Source organism: Platalea leucorodia, assembly GCF_965183815.1.
Source record: "Platalea leucorodia genome assembly, chromosome: 6".
Classification (NCBI taxonomy): Eukaryota; Metazoa; Chordata; class Aves; order Pelecaniformes; family Threskiornithidae; genus Platalea; species Platalea leucorodia.
In genome coordinates this window covers 72,049,216-72,070,301 of record NC_138828.1, presented here as the reverse complement: position 1 = coordinate 72,070,301, position 21,086 = coordinate 72,049,216, and the positions used below count along the sequence as shown (strand labels likewise).

The 21,086-nt window shown below is 39.7% G+C and overlaps 1 protein-coding gene across 1 annotated transcript; it reads left to right on the top strand.

Moving 5' to 3' along the window:
* Positions 1-296: 296 nt before the first annotated feature.
* Positions 297-17,102, top strand: OTOP1 (otopetrin 1; the record flags this gene model as incomplete). Its single annotated transcript, XM_082316181.1, has 6 exons — positions 297-582; positions 6,622-6,758; positions 9,736-9,794; positions 12,392-12,522; positions 15,604-16,544; positions 16,932-17,102. 6 exons carry the CDS (start codon positions 297-299, stop codon positions 17,100-17,102), a joined length of 1,725 nt encoding a protein of 574 aa, XP_082172307.1.
* Between the last annotated feature and the right edge of the window lie 3,984 nt (positions 17,103-21,086).

Here is a 21,086-nt window from a genome sequence, read left to right as displayed (position 1 = left end):
CCCCGCGCCTGCGGCCCAGCCCTGCGTGCAACAGCTGCTCCCTCGCCCCTCACCTCGACCCTAGCTGAGGCTGAGGCTGAGGCAAGACCTAAGGCACAACCCCAGCAGCCTTCACCCCGCCGGCAGCCCGCGGCTCCCCCCCGCCCCGCGGGCGGCGGCTGCGGGCAGGCACGGCGAGGGCCGGCGGCCCCGCTCCGCCCCCGGCCGCCGATGGGGGACGGGCCAGCCGGCGGCCTCGGGGCTCCCCGGGGAAAGCGGGGCCGCGGGCGTGCAGCACCTGGCCGGCGGCGTGGGAGATGGAGAAAGCCGCCGGTTCCCCCTCCGTGGGCGGCAGCTACCCGCAGAAAAACGCCGAGATCCTCAGCAGCCAGTACGGCATCAACCTCTTCCTGGCCGGGCTGCTGCTCACCTTCGCCTGGGCTGTGCACGCCGTGGGCATCAGCAAGAGCCACCTGCTTTCCTACCTCATCACACTGATGCTCATCCAGCTGCTGTGGATGCTGTGGTACCTCTGCAGGAGCTGCACGCAGAGGAGGCTGATCCGGGACAAGGACACGCACGCCGGAGCCCGCTGGCTGAAGTGTAAGTACTGACACACGGGAGGGTACCGCGCGCGGGACGTCCGTGCCATCAGCCGTCTCTGCTACCGCTTTGTTACCCTCTCCATCCCTACCAGGACGCATCCTGGCGTTCATGAACTTAACACACATGCGGCGCACTCTAAAGTAAATATATGCATAAGCTGAACATACTAGGAGATTGTATGGGAAAGCTGTTTGCTAAACATCCTCACTTTCCAACCTACCATTTACAGTGCTGAAAGCGCTGGCGCCTTTTTTCCCTTACCAGGCTGGTTTGGCAGCAAATAAATAAAATATATTTTATTAAATGGCAGAAAAATAAAATATAGCTAATGGAAGAGGCAATTATGTTGGTGTCATGCAGCTCTCTTGGAGGAATTAGCACCTTTTCCAGGCGATATAATGCAACTTACTTTAGACTAGTACCAGTCAGAGAGGTCCTCAGGTACTCTCTGTACCGATGTATATCAGAGATTCCCATTTTTATGTGTACAGTGATGCCTTAGAAACATCTGGAGTTAGACAGAAGAGGACAAAATCCCTGGCCAGATCAGTTTGTAGATTAGTACATAAAAGATCTAAGCAAGGAAGCTAAAGCTAGCATTAGCTTGTAGGAAAAGAATACAAGTTTGCAAGGGTAGTGGTGGGATGTGATGGCCCTTATTCGCGGAGTCAGGTGCACACTGGAGTAAGGATGTAAAGGTTTATTGAGAGAAGGTGGTTGGGGAGCACATGACAGAGCCATAGCAACAGGAATGCTGTGTTTCTGGGTGCCAAGAAAAAGAAACAATCCACATCAGCACTGTATGGAGTAATAGGCAAGCCCAGTTTTACCAACCTCTTTTCCAGTCTCAGCACTGTAAATGACAGGTTGGAAAGTAAGTGGGTAAAGCGGAGTGCTGTAAGACAGCTTTTCCATAAAATATTTCTGTCCGGCTAGCAATGAGACAACAGTTAATTATTACAGCAGCAGCTAATGAAATATCTAAATGAAAATCCCAAGAACGTCTAAAACCTGATTATTTTGAAAAGTAAGGTTGTGTTGTGGAAGTTTAGTTTGTTCTCAGTCTCATTGCTTGACTGTTTTATTTTTCTTTGCAACTGTTAACAATATGCTGTATGAATTGCTCGGGGAAAATCTTTTTTTTAATGTCTAACATTTTACAGCCACGGTCTGTAGACTCTTTCCTGAAATGTATGGAGTTCATGTACCAACTGCTGAATTGTTCTCCTTGATTATTCACTGTTTTCCAAAACAATATTCAGCTCTCAGGCATTTTTCATTTATTAGCTTACGTGGCTTACAACCTCCTGCAATTCATTAATGCAAGGCTTAATTTGATCCTATTTTGGACCAAGCTATGCTTTTGTTACTCAGAGGGTAGCTTTCCCCTCCTAAGTATGGAATAATACTGGTTAACATGGCTAAGTACAGCAGGACCCCCTGCCCTTTTTCTTTTGGCACAGTGTTCACAGCATTTCATTTGTCCTACAGGATATAAGAAGTCACAGAAACTTAGAAATAAGATACTGGAACGAGCTTCTAGGTCACCTTATCCATTTCTTTTACCAGCACAGGATGGCTCTTTGTACTAGCTTCTCAAGTGGTGTGGCTTCCACCGCTTCCCTTGGATGTCTAGGCTGCAATTCAACAAATTCACCCTTGGGGAAAGTCCTACACTTTAATATTCTTAGGAGTTTCATGTAGTTACAACAAGCCTGTACAAGTCCTTTATCCTCTGTTGGTAAGAGAAAACTTGTTTGAGCTAAGGAAAAACTCAGGTGGCAATTCGTCTGCCAAGATCCCCCTTGCCCTCCTCTGCATCAGTGGTTTTGTCATAGAAATCTTTTATCTGAAAGACTAAAAGTCCAAAAAGGAGGAGGGGAGGAGGACAAATTTTTGTCAAGTCTTTCCACAGAAAGCTCTCTGCAATTTTTGACTAGCTCTATCAGCTGCTTTTGAAGAATATCTCCTTGCTCTCATCGTTAGAGAAAATGTCCATGTACTAACCAGTATCAAATGAGTTATTTTCATGATTCCCTTCAAACTGTGAATATCATTTCAGTAAAAGTGGTGGTAGCTGGCTACTTAGAGCATTTTGCTATGACAAATGTTGAAAAAGAATGACTTAACAAAAACCTCCTGTAACTGAGTCCTTGCACATGGTTAACAAGGCTAGAAGGACAAATAGTTTACAAGAATTGCTCACGGAAAGGTTTCCTTGAGCGTTTTTGCAACTGTGTGAACCCTAGAGCACAGTTGTCTTCCCATTTGTGTGGCAGACCAAGAACCGCTCTTATAGTCTGAATGTGGGAAAAGTTTCAGGGAGAGCTTTGTCTTGAATAAGGTACAGTTATCCTGACTCAAATAATCACAGGGAAGTTTAGGAAGTCCTTTCCTTGACTTATTCCAAATGTTACTCCCCTGAGTACTCTCTCCTGTTAGGGAAAGGTCTCTGACCGTTATTTGAAAGTTCAGCCAAGTGAGACAGAGAACTCAAAAGAAAATCAATCGGCTCCACAAATGGCTTTATTTTATCACGTTCTCCAGCAGGGCAGCTTCTGTTTAAAGCATAGACAGCCAGTCAACTTACAAAGCTCTTGGAAGACTTCAACTTGTGTATTTTTCCTGCTTGCATTAAATTGTCTATTATTTAAAACCAATTAATATTTTAAGTTTAGAGTGGCATTTTCACAACTGTATCATTATAGCTTTCTTCTTCTTGATGGTTAATAGAAAGAATTAAGTCAGCACTTAGCAATACTGAAAATCCTCTTCTTGATTTCCTAAGATATGCAGGTTTCAGTGACCATTTGAAAAAAATCCCTTTTTTTTTTTTTAATAATTCAATGCTCAATAGCAATAATTTCATATTTCTTTAACTTTCAAATAGAAATAGCAAAGTAGTAGAATTATCTTCATCATTTATAATTAACGGTATATATCAGATATTTAGTATTAGTATATAATACTGAAGTTTCCATTGGGAAAAGTTAACATGGAAACCATTAGCATACCATATGTATGATCATTATAGTTGTGCTTTGATTTTTGCCTAAGAAAATTAGTACAATCATTCTCTTTTGAAGCTCCTTAAATATGCATGTTGGACACTTTGCATATGCTTACAGTGTGGTCTCCTGAGTGATTGCCAGAAACATCTAGATTATAATTTGAATAAGTGAAATAATGGAACATTAAAAGAAATAAGCCATACAAAATCTTCTAATCCCTGGAGGTCAATGGGAAAACTATTGATTTCAGTGGGAACAGATTGAAGCCCACCAAATCTTTGATGAAGGTAAAGGAAACATGAAGAGAGATACAAAGGCATCAACCAAAATGCTCAATGTGAAAGAAACTTTGTCTTCCTAGGGTGTTTTTTTTTGTTGGAATCGTCTGCTGGACATCGATGTAAAACTGTAAAACTATACAACTGAAATAGTGATCTTGTGAAATGCAAGCAAGACAGAGTGGAACTACAGTGCAGGTTGTCCCTGTAAAGACAGGATGCACAGATGGTGCAGGAGACAGATCGATAATCTGCATTTGCTTTTTGTTTTAGTGAATTTAAATCTGAGCCCCTTCCCTTGCCTGGCCTTCCCTTCCCCGGCCTTCCCTTGCGTTGCCTTGCGTTGCCTTGCCTTCCCTTCCCTTGCCTTGCCTTGCCTTGCCTTGCCTTGCCTTGCCTTGCCTTGCCTTGCCTTGCCTTGCCTTGCCTTGCCTTGCCTTCCCTTCCCTTCCCTTCCCTTCCCTTCCCTTCCCTTCCCTTCCCTTCCCTTCCCTTCCCTTCCCTTCCCTTCCCTTCAAGTTAACAAGTCCCTTGTGATCCTATTCTGCTGAGCCACTCTCATGAGTAATGGAAGCAAGGATGCAGAACTTTTACATTATAAAATACATTTCCACCCATTTTGCTCTGACATTACTACTTCACTAAAGCAGTTCCTCAGGGCTTGATCCTGCACCATGAATTAATGAGAAAATGACCTTACCAGTGTCACGAATGGGAAATTAAATACCTTTCTAAAATACTCTGTAAAGTCAACATAGGCATAACATTTCACTGTAGAGTAATTGTGGAAGATTTTTATAATCTTTTTGCTTGAGAAGATAGCATTTTCCTTCTTACTGAAACACTTAGCATGCATACACAATAAGTCATCTTTGACATCTTTCAAAGACTGAAACAGGCTGAGTTTCCTGCATACTTTCTAAATAAACCATGAATCACAGAATCAAGCATAGAATAATTTAGGTAGGAAGGGACCTCTGGAGGTCATCTAGTCCAACACCTTGCTCAGAGCAGGTCCAATTACCTCAAGTAAAGCTATTTCAGAAGAATTAACAATTCTAATTTATTTTAGAATAATTTAAATTCTTTAAATAAGGAAGGAAACGTATCACTCGATCTCAAGAGTAGCCTAGAATTCTGCATTTTGTGATACCATTTACTTTTATACATAATGAAAATAGCATATCTATTTAAATGTGGGCTCCAGTCCTCTCACATGTGTTAGAAATAATACAAATTAGCTGACATAATAAGCATAAATAAAAAAATGTATGGGATTATACACATGCATGAAGTACAGAGTGGAGGTTTTAGATTTTGAAATATGACGGCAAAAGTTGGGGGGAGGCAAACTGTCTCTTGGTAGAGATTACACTCCATCAGTAATTTGACATTGATTTCATTGTAGAGAGATTGTAAAACAGAAACATAAAATCCTACTGGAATTCATACCCTTCTGGTTAAAAAATTTTCTGAAATCTATTTTTGTTTAATTTTAAAGGATCAATGAAATAATAAACAAAAATACCTTGTCTTTTTATAAATTATACTTAATTTTTATCAATGTAACTTTAATAATAAATGTATTATTAATTAAATACATTATTAAATTAGTGCTATGTTTTATTAACACAAGTCAAGTGGAACATGTGGTGCTTATAAGGAAGTTAGGTTGTGGGCCCTTATAAAAGATAAACATTCATCAAAGGCAACACTAGTGATGTTATTTCCTCTGTCAGGATTTACAAAGAAAGATTAAGATACTGATGCTGATCTATATCTTAAGGTCCAATTAAGGTCCATGGGTAGATTTTTATGTAGTCTTAATTCAAATAAACCCAAACTAAATCCAGTGGAAACTTGTTTGAATAAAAGCCTAGAGAGAAAAAAACCCAAGCAAATGAAGACTTTAGAGTTTGGTTCAGTAATTTTATTGCCAGTTGTGCGTAGCTGTACAGGTATAAAACTGATAATTAATAATGTGTTACCATATAGCTTTCCAGACTAAGTTTGTAACAAACATTTACATTCCTGAAGGAAAAAAAAAAACAAACGAAGGGAAACGTATTTTGAAAGTTCTTTAGGATATGAAGTACATATTTAGAGAAACATATTAGGGTTTTGTGTGTCTGTGCGTGAAAATAACAGATACTGAAATGAAATCTTTGGTACCTTTCTAGGAGAACAAACGATACAGCTCATTGTAGTTTTGGTCTCTGAGTTAAAGCGTAACCTCCTGAACCATGGGGAAGGCATACCAAGTGATTGTGTTACTTCCCACTGTCAGGCTCATGGGCCAGGAGACTGTAACATGATTGTTCAGCTCCCTGGAATTGTATAGTTTGCTGTGTGGCTGTATAGAGCATTAATTCATGCACTGTATGGCCGCTTCAGTGCTGCCGTTACTTGAGAGGCTGACCTTGCAAGGAGCTGGGAGCCATCGGCAAGGTGCTGAGCGTCTCCAGGTCCTGGCCGTTGCTGGACTGGCTCCTCTGCACTGACCATGCAAGGCGTGTGCAGGGATGTGCTTTCGTAATATATTGGGCAGAGGCTTCCACAAATTAGAGGGACTTATTACATTGAGTCAATTATCTTCATGAACATCAATCTACTTTTATTTCCCTAAGCGAGAACATGGATATCAATCGACTTTTATTTCCCTGAACAGATTTTAGCATATTGGTACAGATTGCCTCTAGACACTATAACTGTACATTGACATTTTCTAATATCTTTTTCATTTGTAGGTGGGATTACATTATTTGCAGTGATTACTTTAATTCTGGACTCTTTTAAAATTGGATATTATATTGATTTTTCAAACTGTTTATCACCAACTGAAGGCATTTTTCCTGTTACACATGCCGTGCACACCATCTTACAGGTAAAAGTCACTGGTTGCAGTTTTATATTATATCTGTATTTCTTACCAAAAATATCTTTCATCTTCTCATCATCAGTGAATTTTACACTAATTTAACTTCTAAGCATATCACAGGATACTTTTGAGGGCTGAATTCTTGTGCATGCATATCCTTTCTATGTGTGAATTCAGGCTTTGCAACCTGAAATTGCTCAGCTGTAAAACTCACATGGGTTCAAAAAAGAAATAATCAAAAAATGCTCTCCTGTAGTTGGAGTTACATGCTTTTTTCAGTTCAAGTTACATATATAACTTTCAGAATTTTCAGGCTGAAATGAGTAGCTTGGCTAAATATAATTCACTTATTTCTGTATGTAGGACTTGCCACATAAGTTCAATTCAATCTGTCTATCCTGATGTCCCATTGTGGTTAGGGGTGGAAGCCTGATACTTCAAAGGGACAAAATCTTTCCCATGTATTTAGCTTGTTGTAAAATACTTGCACATTTTTCCCATACCAAATGAACATGGATTTTAGTTCCTAAAGCATTTGGTTATGCTTATCAGTGGCTGCACAGTAGCAAACATAGTCAGTGACCCCAGTAAAATATTCCAGCTGCTTGTTTATTTTAAAGCTTTGGGTCTGTATTACATGGTGATATTCCACAGCTGATTGATTGTTTATCACATGAATTCCTCTGAGCTCCTGTCAGCAGATTTGTAGGAAAGAAGGAAAGAAACAGCCACTCAACTGAGTTACTCAGTTATAACCGGGTCATTTAATGCACTTTCCAAGATGATTAAGTCATTCAGAAAGAAAAAAAAAGATTTTCCTAGCAGTTGTGGTTGCATGTAAATGAGCATTTGAATAACCTACATTTTTCTGCTTTCTGTAACAAAAAAGCATTGAAATTTAAGCAGTAACCCTGACCTCTTCTGTCTTTTTCTCTGAGGCTGAAATTCTGATTTGGTTGAAGTAAGCTTAATTTCACATTCTTGTAATATCCACTCTCCATGTCTTGCAACTTCTTTGCTTTACCTCTGAAAAACAAACCAAAGAAATTAAGCCTTTTTTCCCTGCTGATCTGCATGCAGCATTCTTCATTGCATCCAGTGACCCTGAGCTGACAAGGTTTCCAGCTACCGTGAACTAGAGTGTGGAAGAAACAGTGTATAACAATGCTGAACAAAGGGAACAAGAATTCTAATTTAAATTTTACATCACCCAATGTTGCTGAGTTTATCATCTACTTAGCTTAAAACAATGAATTCTTGAATGTTAGCCTGAGCAATCAAAGAAAAAGTAAAAATGTAATTTACCAGATACCTCTTACCTAAGACAAATCTCCTCATGTCAATGAAATTGCAGCAGGTAATATCTCTAATTATGTGTCATCTAAAAATGGAAGCATTTGTTTTCTACAGAATATGTGTCAGATTTTGTTGTACTTTACTCTAATGAGGCATCCTGATATGTGTCATTAAATTAATAAATATAAACATACTGCATCTGTGCAAGCGATGAGCTAATATGTACCTGCCCTTCCAAGAGACAGGCTGTGCATTATGCTCTTTCGCAGGCAGAAGTCCCTTTGAGGCAATGAGTGCTCTGTGAGCAAAAATGGGATTTTATGCAATTTCTTTACATTACTGACTTTTCTGTTCCTATTTCTCCCCACTTTCTTGACTCTAGTGTCTGAACAGATCTTCAAAACTTATGTTTTTTAAGTTTTGAAGAATGCTTTCACATCTTCTGTTAGATTTTACTGCATCTATCCCAGAATGGGGAATTGAACATGGCATTAGATGAGACTAAGGTGCTAATTTCAATTTGTTTGAATTCAGTTGAAACCTCCATGATATCTTGTAGTCTCTAGACCTGGGGTTTTACAGTGGTCACACCTCCTTTTGATAAACACTTCATTAGAGGAATGAATGAACATGTTATTGCTGGGTGGTGTAGGTGACCCACAGAGAACTGCATTTTCCTGGCTTTTTCAAAAATTAGATACTGAATGTCTCAGACAACACCAGCTGTGCTGGAGGGTGCCTACATTAATGGGCACAGTGGTAAAATGGACTTCCAGTTACTCTAATTGCTGAAGAAGAACCCAAAGTTCTTTGCACTTTTTAGGCCATTTCTAGAACAACTAACCAGGCAGGTTTCTAAGAGAAAGCTTTTGGACCGTTTCTCTCCTGATAGTTCACCTACTGTCAAGTTCAGTATCCTAGGAGCTATTCTGAGCAAACAGGACTCCCAGTTTCACCCTAACGTCCCTGAGGAATATTGGTGTTGTTCTCCTTGCACTAATCAGGACTTGGAACTAGTTTTGTATCAGCAACAGTCTGTATCCTGAGGTTTCCATTATCCTCTTACAGACAGAGATTCCCACTTTTAATATTTCTTTCTCCTTTACTTGCTAACTCAATATTGTTATCTCTCTCTCTTCTATTCTCCAGCTTGAGCTTTCTGCACCATACTTGAGTTCAACTGCATGTGTTCCTCATGCGGTTGTCTCTTGGACTGCTAGTACAACCTTTTCTCTTGCTTCCTGGGTGTCCGTTGTTTGTTTTATTAACCAAGTCTGGCATCCTTTCACTTATCTCTCTCCCTTCCTAGAATTTCATATATTTAATAAATTATTCAAACTTAGCATCACCACGACCTGCAGCAATCATACTGCTGTCCACAGCTGGTAGCTTTATTTGTTTTGAAATAAAAGCTTCTCCAGATACAGCCACAAAATATGTTTTGGTGAGTCATACTGAGACTTTCTACTGTTGAGCCACTGGCTTTGCATATAAGAAACCTTAGGTTCATCATGCCAGAGAGGTTCTGAGTGAACATCAGAGGAAATCATAAGTTATTTCACATGCATGGAGATGGAGCTACCTCGGTTTAAATCATCAGAGTTTCCATCTACAGATGCACTTTCCTTTTTGACTGTCACACATGCTTATTAGCGTAATGACATTTTTCTGTATTCCCTTCATTTAGGTGTACTTTCTTTGGTGTCATGCAAAGGATATTATCCAGTCTTTCAAAACACTTGAAAGGTAAAGTGGATCTGATCCTCTTCTGGAATGCTAATAGGTGTAGGTCTGCACAGTGCTTTAACACCTACAGTTTTACTGTATGAGGGACATTGAAAACTTACAGAGTTTGATTCTTCTCTTAACTGTGTTAATGTAAATAAAAAGTAACTCTGTCTTCCCAAGTGAGAATATAATTGTTAGTCTGAATTATTTTTTTCTTATTTAAACTGTGCTTATAATATGCAACAGTTACAAGTATATTTTTTTCATGAGAGAGGGAAACGGGCAATGTATGATACCACAGTGTCACTTGCTTTTTTTGAAGGAAGGAAGCGCCATGTATGTGTCTTAGGACGATGCACTGTATTATGTTTTCTTTATTTAGCTACTGAAAGGGAATTTGCATCAGCAGCCTGAAGTCAGTGCAGTATATCTGAGGTATTTTATATTGATTTTTATAGAAAGCAGCTTCTGGAACTAGATGCAGATGTGCAAATTCACTGGGAAATACCACCTCTCCAGTGGTATCCCATATACCCAAATCAGTAAGGGCTGTGCATGTTTCTGACACCAGAACTTGGTTCTCACAGTGTAACTGATGTGTCCTCTGAACAGCTTAATACATACATTTCTTATAGAACTGAGGACTAGTCTTTGAGGCAGCAGGGCCAGTTCTGATGTATTTTTGGTTTTGTGAGAAGGTGGATTAATGTAGATCATCTGTACATAGAACATAAATAAACAAACATGGTAACTTTTAAAATACTCCTCTCAAATTATCAATGAGCTGACCAGTTTCTATAGGAAGTAAAAGAAATTTACTCAGAAATGTCATTTATGGAGAAGGTTCTCCTTTGTTTTTCTCTCTTGGGTAAGTGTTCAAGCCCCAAACCAATGAGGAGAGAGATCGCAGAAGGCTTGCAATGTCAGCTGGCGAAATCAGCTCTGTTTATAAGCGTCATTTTAAAAATCCCTAACTGCAAGTCTATCAGTGAGAACAGTGCAGTAATAAATAACTGTTTCTTGGTGAAGGAACATCACCTGCCTCAGGTGCAGGAGAAAAATGCCTGGCTTGTCAGAAACCAGGAGTCTCAAAACCACTTGGAGACCTACCCTCACTGTACCAGTAGTCTGAATGGAATAAAGTCCTCTGTTGGCTTCAAGTCTCTCCAGGAGACAAAAATGCATGGACTAGAAGTTAAAGAAGGAGGTGGTATCTGTGAAGAAAGGCCAGCCACAGTGAGTACGAAGGAGCATTGCAGAAGGCTGTGAAATATGGCTTGCAAAACAATTCACCCTGTTCAGACTGTTCAGTCACTGTCATTAACATGAAGCTTGTCCAGCCCAAAGAGTAACAATCATCACATAAGAGAGCATAACAAATAATAACAGCATGGTATTAATGGTTTAATACATTAAGCCATTGTGTTTCTGTAAAATTTTGGAAGCCTAACATTCATAGAATCATAGAATACCAGGTTGGAAGGGACCTCAAGGATCATCTGGTCTAACCTTTCTAGGCAAGAGCACAGTCTACACGAGATGGCCCAGCACCCTGTCCAGCTGAGTCTTAAACGTGTCCAGTGTAGCAGAGTCAACCACTTCCCTGAGGAGATTATTGCAATGATTGACTGTTCTCATTGTGAAAAATTTACCTCTCGTGTCCAATCGGAATCTCCCTGGGAGTAACTTGTACCCATTACCCCTTGTCCTCACCATGTGACTCCTTGTAAAAAGGGAGTCTCCATCTTCTTTGTAGCTCCCCTTTAAGTACTGGTACATGGTGATGAGATCGCCTCTAAGCCTCCTCTTCTCACGGCTGAACAAACCCAGCTCTCTCGGCCTATCCTCATACGGCAGGCTTCCCAGACCCTTGATCATCTTGGTCGCCCTTCTCTGGACCTCCTTCAGCCTGTCCACGTCTTTTTTGTATAGCGGGGACCAGAACTGTACACAGCATTCCAGGTGTGGCCTGACAAGGATGATGACTTCTTTATCTCTGCTGGTGATGCCCTTTTTGATGCAACCCAGCATCCTGTTGGCCTTCTTGGCCGCAGCAGCACCCTGTTCACTCATGTTGAGCTTCCTGTCCACCAGGACCCCCAGGTCCCTGTCCACAGAGCTGGTCTCTAGCCAGGTGGATCCCAGCCTGAGCTGCACTCCTGGATTATGTTTTCCCAGGTGCAAGACCTGACACTTGCCTTTGTTAAACTTCATAAGGTTCTTGTTAGCTCCCTCCTCCAGCCTATCCAGATCTTCCTGCAGGGTGGCTCTCCCTTCCAGAGTGTCTGCTTCCCCACTCAGTTTGGTGTCATCTGCGAACTTCATCAGGCTACACTTGATCCCATTATCCAGATCACTTACGAAGATATTGAATAGTGTTGGGCCCAATGTCGATCCCCGGGGGGACCCCACTTGTGACGGGTTGCCGGCTTGAAACCCATTCATTGTGCTCCGCTGAGGAACATCTTTAGAGAGATTGGTTATGATTTTATTTTCCCTGCACTGACAACTAAGTAGTGCCACGTAGCATGTTTACAGAAAATTAATGCATTTTATTTAACATATATGGAGGTACATGCTGTGCAAATTCCTTCAATAATTACTTTATTTTGTAGGTTTGGGGTTATCCATTCCGTGTTCACAAATTTACTCCTGTGGACAAATGGAGTGCTAACAGAGTCAAAACATCAACTGAATGAACATAAGGAAAGATTAATCACACTTGGTTTTGGGAACATAACAATAGGTAAGTGGAAGGGTTGATACATTTTGGAATTCCTGCTCTAACACGCTCTCATACAAAATACTGCATCACTGTAGGATAGAGCTGGGTCATTCATGACTATGTCAGCATAGTCATTCCCACGCAAATGGTAGTGAGCTGATAGGTGATCAGGTCACAACTAAAATGTTATATGATCATTATCATTATCATACATGTGATTCAGGCCATAGTTTTTTGTTTACTCACCTCCCCTTTGGATGAGGTCCAGAAGAAAAACAAATGCTGGAAGTTCCAAACAAACAAACAGATTTTAAAAAACATTTTATTTGAGGAGTAACATCACTGAGGAACCCCTTTATTAGTAAATCATAGAAGTGAATTGCACATAGCAGTGTTAAAACCAGTTTACTATTTTGTAAGTTATTCGTAGCAAAACAAGTGTGGATAATCCTGCAGATCCTTTCCAGGAGAGTGGTTATACATGGCGTGTGATCCTATGGGATTAAGTGGAATGGCTCAGAGGGATAGGGGTTATCCATTAGTGCTGCTTTACAAGATGAGGATTTTCCTCTGAGTGGTTCTTTATTTATAATGAACCATTTTCTCCACTGGTAAGATGATGCATGTTATAGTCAACAAACATTGAATATAACTGCTGGGGATGCCTTCTGCTTTCAAATGCCACTGAAGCATAGGGAAATTAGGAGTGCTTAACTTTAAAGAGAAAATAAAAGTTTTCAGCAGTTATAAGTAATTTTCTTCCCATGAAAATTTATCAGTACAGCTGACAAATTTTGATTGTGTTCAAAAGGGAAAAGACAGACAGCTTTTGAAGAGGAAAATGTATGTTTTCCCACACAGTGAATTCAATAGTGCCTGTATCCTAAAAACTCCTGATTTTGCCTCTACAAAGCCAAAGCCTGAACTAATTTCTTTTTTGCTTATTTATAGTCTGTATAAATTGAAAAAAAAATTAGGCATTTTTAATAACTCCTGCCAAAGTTCACATATAAGTGAAAACTTAATTTTAAAATCTGTAAAATAGTATTTTCAGTGTAACTGTGTCTAAAACTATGCCCACAATTTTACATCTATTTGTGAGTGTTACTCTTTAGATGTATCATAGAAGCATAGAATGCTTTGGGATGGAAGGGACCTTTAAAGGTCATCTAGTCCAACCCCCTTGCAATGGGCAGGGACATCTTCACCTAGATCAGGTTGCTCAGAGCCCCATCCAGCCTGTCCTTGAATGTTTCCAGGGATGGGGCATCTACCACCTCTCTGGGCAACCCATTGCAGTGTTTCACCACCCTCATCGTAAAAAAGTTTTTCTTTGTGTTTAGTCTAAATCTACCCTCCTTTAGTTTAAAACCATTACCCCTTGTCCTGTTGCAGCAGGCTTTGCTAAAAAGTCTGTCCCCATCTTTCTTGTAGGCCCCCTTTAAGTACTGAAAGGCCGCAATAAGGTCTCCCTGCAGCCTTCTCTTCTCCAGGCTGAACAACCCCAACTCTCTCAGCCTTTCCTCATAGCAGAGGTGCTCCATCCCTCTGATCATTTTTGTGGCCCTCCGCTGGACCTGCTCCAACAGGTCCATGTCCTTCCTGTGCTGAGGACCCCAGAGCTGGACGCAGTACTGCAGGTGGGGTCTCACCAGAGCAGAGTAGAGGGGCAGAGTCACCTCCCTCAGCCTGCTGGCCACGCTTCTTTTGATGCAGCCCAGGAAAGCAGTTGGCTTTCTGGGCTGCGAGCGCACATTGCTGGCTCATGTCCAGCTTTTTATCTACCAGTACCCCCACGTCCTTCTCCTCAGGGCTGCTCTCAATCCCTTCATCCCCCAGCCTTTACTGACACTGGGAAACTATCTACTTTCCATTAATAATCAGGTAGCTGAATTGATAGTTCAGACATTTTGTAAATATGGAGCATTAGTTGAGAGCAGGCAAATGACCAGTTAGTGGCTCTTCTTGATATTTCTACTTGTTAAATAGAAGCAGTTTCCTTATGTTATTTCCTATTATTCTGCTGCCAGAATTGTTACACAATTATGAAGAGTCAGAAATAGCATCTGAAACAAGGGGGACTGAAGTAGTGATCCACAAGACAAGTTTGGCATTAACATACAATCCACTGCAAAAGCAATTTTTTTTTATCTCTTCACGGTGTGTGCTTGAGACATAACAATACCAACTTTCTCCTTGCCTCTTCTCTTCTAAAATTATAGAAAACAAAAGAAAAACTTCCAGGCACAAATCTAAGATCAGTGCCTAAAAATGTGCTCTTCAGCATGTATGTTTATATATTTATAAATAAACACATTGCGAAAATAAGTATCTTTTTTTCTGCCACTGTGGAAATTTCTGATTTCTGAGATTATTTGCTTAGGTTATAAAAGCACATTAAATACATTTATTTTACAAATACGAGCAATTGTTGCCTTAGGGGTTTACAATGCAGGTAACTGCACTGCAGAGAGAGAATGATTTCATAGGGTCCTCTCAAAAGGAGATTGATTTTTTTTTTTTTTAACCTTAAAACTATACTGGGACATTGAGTGAAAGTATCTGTGGTTTACTTCACCTCTTTCCTAGACATAAGCAACTTTTTAATAAAGTGGTTTTGGTATCAGAAATCACACTGGTGTAAATAACTTATAAAAATGAGAGTAGGACTGAGCCCTCTCCTTGTTAAGCTTGTTCTTGATCTGATCCACAGATCCTCGAGCTTGTATAAAAGCTTTCGAAGCTGAAGGCCTGAGGACTCAAAGCCCTTGGCATCTGGATTTTCATGTTATAAAAAAGTATTTTTACCAAGACCCTGCTGAAGTTTGGTGCACTTTGGTGCAGCATTCGTTCATGATGTGATTATTGCTCAGTGCCTGAGCAGTGAGGTCAGAGATCATACTTCAGGACATGTGCAAAAGCTTTGCTAGGTTAATGACTTCAATGATGAGACTTTTTCTTAGGTGGCTAACTGGGCAGCATGATGTGTTGTTTGACTGAAATCTTACCTTTTGTGTTTTATTATTTTATTTATGTTTTAATTATTCACTTTAAACGAGAAATCCTTATCATGCACATAACTAATGTCTCCCTCTCCTTTAGTTTTAGATGATCATGCACCTCAATGCAATTGCACAACAACAACTCTCTGTTCAGTATTTTCTCAAGGAATATATTATCTATACCCCTTTAATATAGAGTACCACATCCTAGCATCCACGATGCTCTATGTCCTGTGGAAGAACATTGGCCGCAAAGTTGAGCACCACCAGCAACACAAAACTCCATTCAAATTCCACGGCATAACTGTTGGAATGATTTTTGGACTAATCGTGTTAACTAGCACAATAGCCATAGTTGTTGTGTATTTAATTCAGATTGGACGTTCGAAAATCAAAAGCGAGTTAGCACTTACTATGTTTTACTTGCATGCCATCTTTGTGTTGGCTCTCATGTGTACAGCTGGAATTGTCGCCCTTCTGATCTACAGACTGGAAGATAGATCGTTGGATAATTCAAAAAATCCTGCTCGAAAACTTGATGCAGAACTGCTGGTGGGCACAGCTGCGGGGTCCTGGCTCCTCTCCTGGGGCTCGATCCTCGCCATTATCTGTGCCCAGGCTCATCCAAAATACACATGGTATAACCTGCCCTACTCTGTCCTGGTTATTATTGAGAAATACATTCAGAACCTCTTTATCATTGAATCCATACATCGTGAGCAGGAAAAGGTGAACGATGATATTAAAACTCTTCGAATAGTGACTATATCTCGGGGGAGCACTTTGTCACTTACCCCATCATACAAAGAGATTTACAATGGCAGAGCTACTCGTGACAGTGGAGAGGTACCCTGCCTGTTCAAGGCCAGTATCTGTGGGAGAGAAAATGGTGGTAATGCCAAAGAAGAAACGAGTCAGGAAAGTAGTTCGGTCATGCGTTCAGCCTCAGATTTCTCATTTTACAGTAGCAACTCAGTTACTAACAACAAGAGGAGAGTTCTGAAGAACATCGCTGCATTTTTATTCCTATGCAATCTTTCGGTAAGACATTTTGAACATAATTCACAAGTTAATACCCAAAAGCTTCCCAACCTTTCAAGCCTGATAAGTATATTAAAATTACATGGTTCTATAGTTTGTAGCAAGTGAATTTTACTTCTTCTGGAAGAATAAGTGAATATGCCTTTGGGGAACAAGGTTTATTTAAACATGGAATCTGGGAGCCTAGGCTCGTTTTAGTCACAGTACAAAAACTGTAGCAGCAGCAGAAGCTGAAATCCACTTCCACCAGTGTGCCCCAGTAGCAACAGGGAGATTTTTCAGAGGGATTTCTGAAACCAAATTGCAGTTTGGTGGGGTCACAGTCATTAAGGGGTAGTCACTTGTATCGCTGGTGATTAATACTGGCCTTGCGTTCTTTCCTTGCAGCTTTGGATACCACCGGCGTTCGGGTGCCGCCCGGAATATGACAATGGACTAGAAGAAATAGTTTTTGGCTTTGAACCCTGGATAATTGTTGTGAACCTTGCAATGCCTTTTTCTATTTTCTATCGGATGCATTCAGCTGCCTCACTCTTTGAGGTCAATTGTAAAACATAGATCATACACGGTCCCTCAGTGAACAATTGATTGAATAATTAATTAAAGAAATAATAGTTGAATGAGTGGATGGATGGATGAATGAGTGAACATAGCAACAGCTGCTCAATAAATAGAAGATTCAACAATTTTTTTTAAAAGGAGGGACCATAGCTAATAGCATGTAATTTTTTTTAATTTTTCTTCCACATATTTTGTTATATATGTGGTGTTATTGTATAGGTACACTTTTCAGAATCATATTACTGTTAATATGATTAACACTACATCGTAAAGTTAATTTGATCTCATTAATCTTTGTTCTAGTCATCTGGGTTTTGTCCTCTATATAATTTGTATTGCTTTGTTTTCATGCATTGTGGCTTGTGAAAGGGGTTTAAAAAAAAAGTCTGTATGGCTTAGGAGGGAAAATCCCAGGAACAGCTAAACTGAGTGATGCTCCTGAATCACAGACATACTATGAAAACTCCAGCTCTTAATTCCTAGCTATGCTTTTATCATATCAGGGTTTACTAAACCCGAAAACATTTGCTATTTAGTTGGGATGTGGGAATTATTTTAAACTTCCTGAATACTGATAAAAAATCAATATATAATTATTATTTTCTTACCTATATAGCAAGAAATCCAGGTAAATAACATGTACGGTTAGATATCATTCTGTATATAATTTCTTCTGATAAAATATATTTCTATTAATGCATCCCCCTTGTCTTCTATTTACTATATGATATAACTGAGAAATAAAGTTAATCCTTTTACTTAATTCTTTATTCACACATCTTTGAAATATTTTAAGAGAGAAAACTAGTCTTATAGGTTATGTTTAGGTATATATGTTCTGCTGCCAGAACGGTTTATATTCCCTGTACAATTTTTTTATGAGCTGCTAATTTCTTTGTAGTTTAGTCTCGTGGTTGGAAGATAATCATATGTCTTCATACAGGGATGCTGTAATGTATAGCTGATGCCTCTAGAAATCTGAAGGGCCCTTGGCTGAGTATTTTATAAGTGTGGTTTACAAGCTGTAAATCTCAAATCCCTAGGATATTTAGTCGCCTGAAATCTCACAGAAAGCAGTGAAAAGTTGGGTGCCTGAATATTCTTAGAATCTAGACCTGTAAAATCAGAAGACTGGAGAAATGACCAGCGTACTAAAAGGGAGCAACAGATCAATTTTTGGATAACGCTCGCTAACTCACTAATGATCTAGTCCTAAATCTGGTGGGTCAGGGGCTGCAAAATTTCTGCCCCTAGTTCCTCAAAGGCCAGTTATACTTTTAACCGGTTGCCACTGACACCTGCCTGGAAGCAGTCATATTTCTGCGTGGGAGAGGTCTGCTTCTGAGACAGAAGATTTCAGCAGCCTTGTCTGCTCTCATGCATCAGAACAAAAATTTTGGCTTTGCACCACTAGATGGCAAACACAGACCACTTGATAAGTTACCTGATTCCTTCCAGGAGCTGCTTCACCTCATAATTAATCTTCAGTTCTATTTTGTGTCACACACAGCCATTAGCTGCTTTACCTGTTGCAAAACCCAGATCAGGTAAAGCAATTTTCATCTGAAGTCTCAGGTGAAGTCTGGATTAGATGAACCATCAGCGAGGCTGAGCAAAGCAATACCAGTTGTTTGATTTTGAGTACCTGATCACATTGCTGTAATCTCTGCCTTTCTCTAGGGCTGCTTGTCACATCTCTATTAGTTCTTACATTCATTCTGCAGAGTAGCCTTTTCTATCTTTCCGCTTGAACATAGTAGCTTGATCTCACCTACCTGCAAGCAAATACCAGCTCTAACCACATTCCTTGGTTGTCTCTCAGACTGTTTTCATTTTAAGTGGAGTGAATAGGGCCATCCAGCTCATCAAATAAAGCTTTAATCTTCCTTCCAAATCAACTGTTGCACCAACTCTCCAGCTAATTCTGGTATCAGGAAAAAAAAAAAAAAATCACTCAGTAAGCCCACAAATTCCACTTCATCTTCTAAGGACTTATAAAGATGGCTAGAGGAAGCCTGTTTCTTCTTCCTCCCCTTCTGTGGGATGGGTCTCATGTCATTCTTCAGGTAGAACTGGTGCTCTTTAGCTGATTCCCAGCATTTGTGTTCAACCAAAGGAGAGCTAGCTAATCCCTAGGCCCAAGGAGGGGCCATACGCTCTATTACAAATACTTAGCACACATTTGGAGGTTTTAAAAATAAATAACATCCTCATTTAGTTGTATTTCGTCTGCAATTACTTAGCCCTTTATGTTTCTTAACATTAGTATTGAAATAATTTCATTTGTCCACAATATTAAATTGATTTTGAGTGCTGAAATTGAAGTTTATTCAGAAAAGTGAATTAAGGCAGCACTCTGGCAGTGAGCAAATGCTTTAAACATGCTAATGGGCAAATTCTATTCCGAGCTGCACTGATGAAACCCTGCTGACTTAAATGATTCTGTTTCAGGGAATCGGAGACTAGATTTTGGTCTGAGAAGCTTAAGAGGTTTTCACGACAGGACTTCTCTCAGAAAATATTGTTTCATCCAAATGCAGAATATTTTATGGAAGCAGGTCTTAGTTTAACTATTCTTGAAGCAATGGTGAGTCATGAAGTTCTGAACATTTTAGAAATACAGATTTTTAAGAAACATAGATTTTTGGACTGGGAACAATAATTAGATTGTTAGTGTGACCTCTAGCTCTCTGATCAATGCTAAAGCTGGGCTTTCTCAAACATCTACTTTCAAACTTCTCTTTTTTGTTTTTTTTTTTTTTCTAGCATATATCGACAATACTAATTTATCGCAGTTTTTAAAATATAAGAAATAGCACGAAGTGACCCTATTTCTGCCTTCCTATCTGGTCAAGCATGTGACAGGAGGCAGAAGAGCTGGCTTACCCAGGAGAGAGGTCTGGCAGCTGCTCATTGCTATGTTCCTGAGGTGCCTCTAGGGGACAGTTTGTCTACTTTGAGATCTCTAGGGAAAGTCTTTGAGACCAATTTAATATTATTTAAAAAGAGATTTTTTTTTAAAAGGGAATTTCTTTAGTCAACTCCAAAATGCACTTGATATGTAAAGGATTCTAAATTTTTGCTGTATAATCTTAATCAGAAAGCTATTCTCTGATGTTCATCATATCCTTCTCTTAGACTCTTCCACTCCCTCCTTTCCTCCCCGGATAATTTTATTTATTCAATAATATATGCCTGGGTAGCATTTAAACTCATGTATGTATGGGAACAAGGGCTGCTAAGGTGCAAAAAGATTCCTACAATCCTCAAGCATTTGCCTGAAGAGTCAAATTTGCATGACCATAGATTTTTCCAAGTGTTTTTTAATGCCAGTGACACTAAGATGGAAGAAGGTGGAGGAGTCATGGTTGAGTCTTCCTAAAAGAACTGAATTTCTCTTACTAGTATTTCTCAATACTTTGAATTTCCTCTTTTAATCAGTTAAAAAAAAATTTCCAATGACCGTTTTGATACTTTTGGAAATATTTCTGTGTTGTATGGCCCACTTGTGGTTCATAGACTTTGAGTGGACTATATCAGTGCAGAGCACTAGATGGCTCCAGAGAACATCAGAAAAGGGCAATTATCTGAGTAGTTCAAGTACATGCTTCTTTCCACTGACTAGGGAATTTAAGGTCCTTATGAGGATGATTAGTTCATTTAAAAAAAAAAGCTGACTGTCTCTTCTATTGAGCAGCATGTAATAAATCCTTCAAGATCTAAACTGCGCTTTCCTAAGTAGGGGCGCATAGTATATCCTGCTTGTGTTATTCTGCCTTTTCCTGCAAAAGCTCTGAACAAAGCAGGATTTGGTTAAAAAGAAAATAAGAGACATAGTAGTTTTTTTAAGTTGTATGGTTTATTGTTTGCTGGAGTTATTTCTAGCTGAAAATGAAGGGCAATTTTCAATCATCATAATAATGTGACCAGGGTAATTTACTTGCAAACTTGATGACAATGTTTTGTGTAGCCAATATGAAT